The sequence below is a fragment of the Buceros rhinoceros genome, unplaced genomic scaffold (genome assembly GCF_000710305.1).
Source record: "Buceros rhinoceros silvestris isolate BGI_N320 unplaced genomic scaffold, ASM71030v1 scaffold7710, whole genome shotgun sequence".
In the NCBI taxonomy this organism is placed as follows: domain Eukaryota; kingdom Metazoa; phylum Chordata; class Aves; order Bucerotiformes; family Bucerotidae; genus Buceros; species Buceros rhinoceros.
Window position 1 is genome coordinate 15,624 of NW_010388993.1, and position 7,667 is coordinate 23,290.

General features: G+C 42.9%; 1 protein-coding gene across 1 annotated transcript in view; it reads right to left on the bottom strand.

The window, feature by feature from the left end:
* ELMOD1 (ELMO/CED-12 domain containing 1) overlaps positions 1-7,667 on the bottom strand; it is a 20,306-nt gene that overhangs the window by 12,104 nt on the left and 535 nt on the right. Inside the window, exons 3-4 of the mRNA XM_010132368.1 lie at positions 6,567-6,664; positions 2,237-2,366 (exon numbers count right to left, since the gene is read on the bottom strand). Coding sequence (XP_010130670.1) covers positions 2,237-2,366; positions 6,567-6,664 — 228 coding nt within the window. The remainder of the gene's footprint in view (positions 1-2,236; positions 2,367-6,566; positions 6,665-7,667) is intronic.

Consider the following 7,667-nt stretch of genomic DNA (forward strand, 5'->3'; position numbering starts at 1 on the left):
GGGAAAGAGCTGTATGCACGTTTCCCAAATAAAAAAAGCCTAGAAATTGTATTAATTTCGGCAAATCTAACTGCATTTAAAAGGAAGTGCCTGAAGAAGGTTAAAACTTCAATGATTTCGCTTTGTAACGACTGCATAAAGCATCGCTGTTTAATCACATCTGCTATCTCGTTCATGCATCGACAGTAAATACAGTATTATTCATTAGTTCAACCACATTAACTTAATCTTCCTCTCATTCGTGAAGTGCCCTTCTGGTAAACATGAATAAATGATAGACATTAGGAACTTGGATTACCCATTGCAGGCATGACTTAGCAGAAAACCTAGAAGGAACGAAAACCTATTCTTCTACAGCGTGGGTTGGAAACCGAATTAAACCCTTGGACATATTTCCACCTGACAGGAGAATGTGCAAAGGCAGAACGCCTGCTGTAAACAAGCGTGAATACACAGGTTGCACTGGAGACAGATGGTGAAACCGATACTTTCTTCAACACTCTGAATTCTACAGCATGAGCTGCATTGTTTAACCTCCCCTCAGACGAACGCTCCGTTTCAATTCTCCTTTGATCCTTATACAGTTATGTTTTTAAAGCACTTACATTGCCACACATTGTTGACGTGTTTCGCAGGAGCATCTAAGAACCAGGACCTTGTCCTCAATGCCTGGGTGGCTGTGATGAAGACCACAGCCAGCTCCTTGGTGCTTCTCACCTGTGATCCCATCCTCAGACCCAACTTCCCGCTCTCCAGGCAGAGTAGATGCTCAGTGTATTTAGGAATGATTTCCTGGAGCCAGAGGCCCTTTTTAAACCTGAAACCAGGCACCAGATATTTTCAGGAGCCAACGCTGTAGGCTAGCACATGGACCTTCCACCTCCAATCACATGCTTCCTCACTAGGTAAATCTGTACGTCCTTTTCATTAAAGCCCACTTTACCCCCAGAACCTTCCATGTTTTGCTGCACAGGGACAGGAGTTGAGCAGGAGGAGTCCCTCTGCTCCACCTGACCTGATGCCTAGAGCACTGCTCCAGGGGCAGCTCTGGAGTTTGACTCCTCGGTGAGACTCCCACCTCCAACCTTAAAGACAGCTTTCCAGACACCTCCAGGAACTCTTTAACTATTAGAGGCAGTCTTTAGAAACAGGTATTTGTACCATAAGTGATACAAACATAAGATGCCCACTGGGTTTTTTGGAAGTATCTGGAAGCCCAAGTAACTAAGAAAAAATTTCCAGAAGCTGCCTCTGTAACTTGTGTGCAGCACTACACTGCAAGCTGGAGTGTGGAATACGGCTCCATCGTCACGTGCTGTAAAAACCCGCAGACGGGGGCAGAAGCACAGGTAGTGCCTAAGTTTTCAATATTTTTGTTTAAGACAATATTTTAAACCCATACGGGTGGTATGTCTTTATGAGATGCCTAAGAAGTCTGTAAAGGCATTTGACTTATAACAAGCTCATTGTCACTATTCTGTGCTTCTTGCCATTTCTCTGAAGCATCTTGCACTAGCTACAGTCAGAAACAGGGTCAGAAGAAATATTGGGACTTGCTTCCCCTTTATTCTCTCCTCAATTTTTTTCTAATGTAAGAGCTCTCTAGCTCTTCCTCTGCTTATGGCTTCAAGCTCATCTTCCTGAAAAAATGCTTTTATTATCTGCTCCAGTGAAGGCTTTTCTGAAAGCATGAAGTAAGTAAACCTCAACAGGCATGGTTTTCATCACTCTGCATTTATTATCTAAAGAATAGTGGAACTTTGTTTTCATTTGAAGATACGTATGGTAAATATAAACGTGTAAGTCATTGTCTCCCACACGATGAAAGCTAGAGGTTGGCCGTTAAGATACACAGACATTGTCTTCAAAAATACAAGATACTGAAGAAAAAAAAAGGTTTATTCTGGTTAAGGGAGAAAATGTTGAAGAAAGGTGTCCTGAAGCAGGACATAGGGCTATTTTACCAGAGCTCAGAGCTGTTTCCTTCAGCAAGAGCTGGGTGTCCAGTGCCTAGATACAGTCCAGCCAAGGGACGCACGTTCCTCAACCAGGGGGTGAGCTGCTTGCTTGGCAGGTGCTACACCCAGACCAGGTTCAGGTGCTATACCCAGACCAGGTTCAGGTGCTGTTCAGCCTTACAGTGGAGGAAGGCAACACACCTCGATGTTTTATAAACCAGGCTGTTTGGAGATTACGTGAATAGAGGACGCCCTCTAAATACCTCTGAAGCACTTACCTTCAGCAGCATTTCCTCGTGTTGCGGATTCTCCGAATCATACGGCTCTCTGCGCAGCTTTTCCACCTCTGCTATCAGATTCCTGTACCCCACAATCTGCAGCAGGCATGCCTGAAGAGATACTCCCAACCTGAGGGTGGGGAAAGGAGAAACATACTCCAAATAAATCATACGTAGCCATGAAGTGGCACTACTGTGTACATAACCATTTAATTCACAATTATTAGTAATATTACATCAATGAATTGATAGACTAACACTTTAATTACAAAGAGAATTTCTAAGAGATCAATATTACATTAAACAAGGCCTTGTGAAATCCATAGTCTAATTTAGTGCCTTCGTTAGAGGATAAAATTTGGCAGGTTTTAAGACTTTGAACAGTGTTTTCACACTGAAATCTCATTATAACTACACAGAGCAGCGCTGAATGCCCACAATAAGCACATCACTGAACCTTTCCCCTCGTTCAAACGGCAGCTTCTCAAACAATGCCCTGAGACCAGAGATGTGCACTTAAAAAGGGATGAGGGGGAGAGGAAACTCAACAAGAAGCTAAAAATATTCATTTTGCTTCCATGCCACAAAACCTAGCGTAAAGCCAAAAACCCAGAGTAATATAGTTCAAACGTCTGCCTCTAGGCAGCTTTTTTTTTGGTTTCATGTTAAGAATCACCACATTATCTCTCTTTTCATTATAATGTAGATTTTCTGTCCCCTTTTTACATTTTCTGATGCATCATTAAAAAACCCCACATAACACATCAGAGAAACAAGCCCCAAAACGAAACAACCCCCTCCAAATCCCCACCAAACACATGCCTTCCAAGGCATTAAATTACAAGAGCTTTCTCAGTTTTAGGTTAAGATTTTATAATACTAAATACAAGCTATGCAGTACACAGCTGCCATGCTGACAAGAATATGTAATTATATATGGGAATAAACGCTTTAATTTTTAATAACGCCTGGTACGAATCTGGAGGGCACAGCTAAAGCTATACCCTCACTCCTCAGTGGCACACAGGCTGCACTGATACTAGGCTGCACCGACTCCTCATTTGTCTTGCTTGATAGACTGAAACATTTTGTTTACCCCATCACACTGTTAAATTTTCTGAGCAGAAGGATTTTCACTGCTTATCTTTTGGGATTAGACTCTAGAATCAGAGATGATCATTAGGCCATTCTCCTGCTGCAGTTTCACGCTATTCGTGGCTACAAGCCTTTCAGAATAACCTGTGCAGTGTTCCCCCTTCTTTGCTGTTTTTTTTTCCCCAATGCTTCACCTGCTACACCCCACACTTTCAAAGAAAAGCTGCATTTCAAAGAAAGCTGAACAGCCTGACAAGACTGCGTGTGAATTGCTGCAGTGCTTCACTAAACCACAGCTATAACATCTTTAACTGCTCCATAACCTCAGAGTAGTTTAGAGCAGAATACCACAGGCAGTGGCAAAGCAGAGCAATTGTATATTTAAAAAAAAAAACTAAGCTCCAAGTTGCACAATATACATAAAGCAAGTCGTGTTTGCACTTCATCTAAAGCCAGTCAAAGGCTCCATGTAATGTTATTCACGTGGAGTGTGGTGGCTGTGGAATTAGTTTTCCCACCCTCCTTTTCATTAAGCTTTTGCTCTCCTCTTTGCCAAACAGAGGATGCAACGGAGCCGCTGACACTCCACCCCTCCTCCCGTCACCCCTGTGCTGGTGGTGGCAGTTCTCAGAGCACAGGAACAACCTGCCTGGCTTTGCACTCCCACTGCACTCGGCTCCGGGTGCTCCACCAGATGGAAGTTAGTCCAAAACTGGGAGTATTTCATGGGCTGCTTCCATAGATAGTGTAAACTGCACGTGTCGCCACTTGGTTATTCAAGCTACTTGCTCCCACCACTAAATATACACACTATCTCACAGGCATCAATAAAGCTAAATTACTGTGGACCTCCTTCTCTTCAGATCACGACAACATACAGCCTTCAAGGTCAGCTCGGTGTAAACACCCCTGGGATGCTAGTTCAGCTCTGCAAAGATGCTACATTAACAAAAATGACCGCGTACAGATTTGCAGAAACACATATAGCATGACATGTGTTCCCTTGTCCTTACCCCAGGAGATGTCAAGTCTCTACTATGTGAGGGAAGGCTAGAGCAGTTTGGATGCAGGTTTTTAAGTTCAAGATTAAGCAAGCCAACGGATTTTCCTTAATCCTCTCTAAAGATAAATATCTGACCTGAGTTCGCTGAAATTTCTCTGGGAAACTTCAAATAGCTCACACGTAAAGCTTCAGTGGGGATGCTAACAGTTTAGCATAAGGTTAAGGAGTAAGTTAGTAGCAGAGCGTGTTTCTATGCACGTGGCACCACCTTGCATGTCCCAGGCCCCCTTTCCCCACTGTTTTGAAAAGATATTTCACCAAACGGGGGGGAGCATGAGAAGGGATAGGGATGAAAGACTCAGTCCTGTAAAACGTTGAGTGTAAGGGACCTAGTCCAAAAACACCTAAGCATTTGTTCTGTGCTAGGCGTATGAACACCACCTGGATTAAATGAAAAAAATAGTTCAGGGTGGGTTTGGGGTTTTGTTTGTTTGTTTTGGGTTTTAATATTAGGACCAGATCACTCAAAATGTAGCTTAAAGTTCAGGGGCCTGATTCAAGCAAGCAGAAATCATTTGTACCTCTGTGCTCTCTCTCTCTCTGGAAGACAGCGTTTCTTCAGAGGCCAAAGGCAATGCCATGAGGAGAATCAGATGGTGATCTCCAGTGTTATACAAAATAATATTTTAATTAATCCCTTTTTTTTTATTTTGAATTATTCCGCCCAGTTACCCAAGGGTCCAACACTGAGAAGCGAGTACTTGAATCAGGCTGATGGCTAATGCTGCAGTTACTGACGTCCACAGGCATGGACATCTGAGCTGTGCACATCTACAAGCTGCAGTTTTTCATCCTATGTCACCTTCACTAATTTTGCCATAGCTGAAAGTTAGAAAAAAGTCAGCAATCAGCATCCCGTGCAATACAGGAGTACCAGAGCTGTGACGTCCTCCTCAGATGGGCAGCCTCTCACTGAAGCCTCACACCCACTTGAAGCAGCTGCTTTTTCATCATCCTCCCTCCGAAGGTCACATGGACCATCTCTTGTGAAGAGATACCCCTGGAAGAGCTCTGGGCTCACTTCCAGAAAAATTTCACAGGGCTTCTCATCTATGAAAATGAGGTGTTCTCTTTGTTTTGTTTCTCTTATTTTCTTCCTGTCTTTAATGGTTGGGTCGCCATTTCTTCAGATCCGGTGGACAGTAGTCACGTTCGCAAAGGTTGTCTCAAGTTAGAGAGACATCTGCACTCTATTTCCTTTACAATCAGTGAAGTCTCATTCTAAGACAACCCAGTTACTGTTCTTTTCACTGGGGGTTGGGTGGGGGGCAGGGGTGTAGGGCTGGGGGAGTCATTCATGTAATGAGACCAAAAAAAAAAAAATTTTTTTTTTTTCCAACTGTGTTTTGCTGTTGCAGCAAGGCCTTGGGACCACCTTACTTGTTGATGCTGCTGAGCACTTAATGAAAGAAGCAGTTATCAACTTATGGATGCCCGTTTTGGATTACGTACATCAATTTCAAGTTTGGGAAGAGGAGTGAATCTCAGTCTGATCACCTGAACGGTACAACCCTCAACGTTTTCCCACCCATCTTAGACAGCTAGGGGCTGAGAGGTAAGGCAACCACAAAAGCGTTATCACTTACTCTTGAAAGACACGCTTGTAAATTTAATGATTTGTGGTCAATCTCTTCTTACCATTAACATCTTGTAGCACTGAAAGAATATCAGCTATGTTTTAATCGTTAAAACTTGTATTTGGATAATTAAAAGCAGTTTCAAAATGTAAGGCAGTATACCATTTATATCAGTTACAACAGGTTGATTTCTTCCCTACTCAAGAGACTACATACAGCCTTACTAAGAAGCCATCACTGTCACTGCCAGGGCCACCTGCCTTGGTAGTATTTTATCCCTGGGGAAGTGGCCCCCATAAATCAATGCATCAACAATATACTAAGACAGCATGATTCGGGAAGCAGCTAGATAAAGAGACTCAGAACTTGCCTATTACTGTCACCATAAAAGATCATTCATTTTTTCCAGCAGCTTTTTGACAGCAAAGCTTAAATCGGAGTTTTATGTTGAGAGATAAAATTCATCTTCAAGTTGTGTGCCACAATAGCTATGGAGGATCAATCCTCCACAGACATAGGCAGTGGTGGGCAGGGGGGGGTGGGAAATGAAAAATAGATAATTCCCATTTGTTTTGTAAGGAAACCATGAACTTACTGTGGATTTATATCTGGATTAATCCTTTTCAGATCCATGATGTCATCTATGGTTTTTTCAATAGCATCAGGGTGAACGCTTACTGAAGTTTGCAGACGCTGAAAAGAAGTTTTAAAACACATATTAATTCTTACGGAAGTTCTTATCCAATAGATGTTAATGATGGTAAAAAAAAAAAAAGCTTCTAGCTTAAGAGTCCAGAAGACCCAACATGTGTAGACACCTTTCTAGTCTATTCAGCCACTCTGACTAGTTTCAGTGCACTAACCCTGTAAGAACTTGACGCGCTCTGCCATGCCCTTGTAGTCAGTCAATCGTATTTCTGCGGCAACTGCCAGTGATGGTGATCTGCACAGAGACCTTTGAGCAAGGAGCAGCTTCAGACTGTGCGTCTAACTACGCTGGAATTGCTACCCTGCCTTCATGTGACATCCCCTCTCCCAACATCTTGCGGTAACACAGCAAATCATCTTTCCTTCCTCTTGCATGCCCTTGTACCGTAAGCACGCCGCTGGAATTTCAGAATTCAAAAGTCAACATGCCTTCCAAAAAATTACGAGGCTGAACTTTCTGGTGCTTTATCTTACAACTACACAAGTGCTTAAATGTAAGCTTTTAAAGAAGATTCTGCCTTTCTGTTTGCACTAGAAGTAATTTGGAAGCGCTATGCTCAACTATGAGCTACGTGACGGCACTTTTGCTAATGCTGAGGTAAGATTTTCAACATCATTGATTCTCGTGCAAAAGAGAAATGAGCGGCTGAATGATGCTATTTTACGCATATAGAAATGCTCTGTGAGAAGAATTGAAGTTAGCGCAACCAGAGCTACAGTGAAAGGATGGAAGTGGCATTCTCCTCCACCGATGTATTTAAAAGGAAAACAGAGAACAAAGTTATCTTGGCTATCTGGGTACTGCTGCCTTCAGCCTCTTATCCCTGCTTTCCAGACAGAAAATCTGAAGTGTGAAGTGTGTAAGCGACTGACTGCAGATTAGAGAAATTCTAACAGAATGAGGAATCCAGCCTATCCCTGGAGCGCAGGACACTCTCCCTGACTTTGCAAGATTACTGCTATTGTGGTCATAAGACCCTCTTCAGCA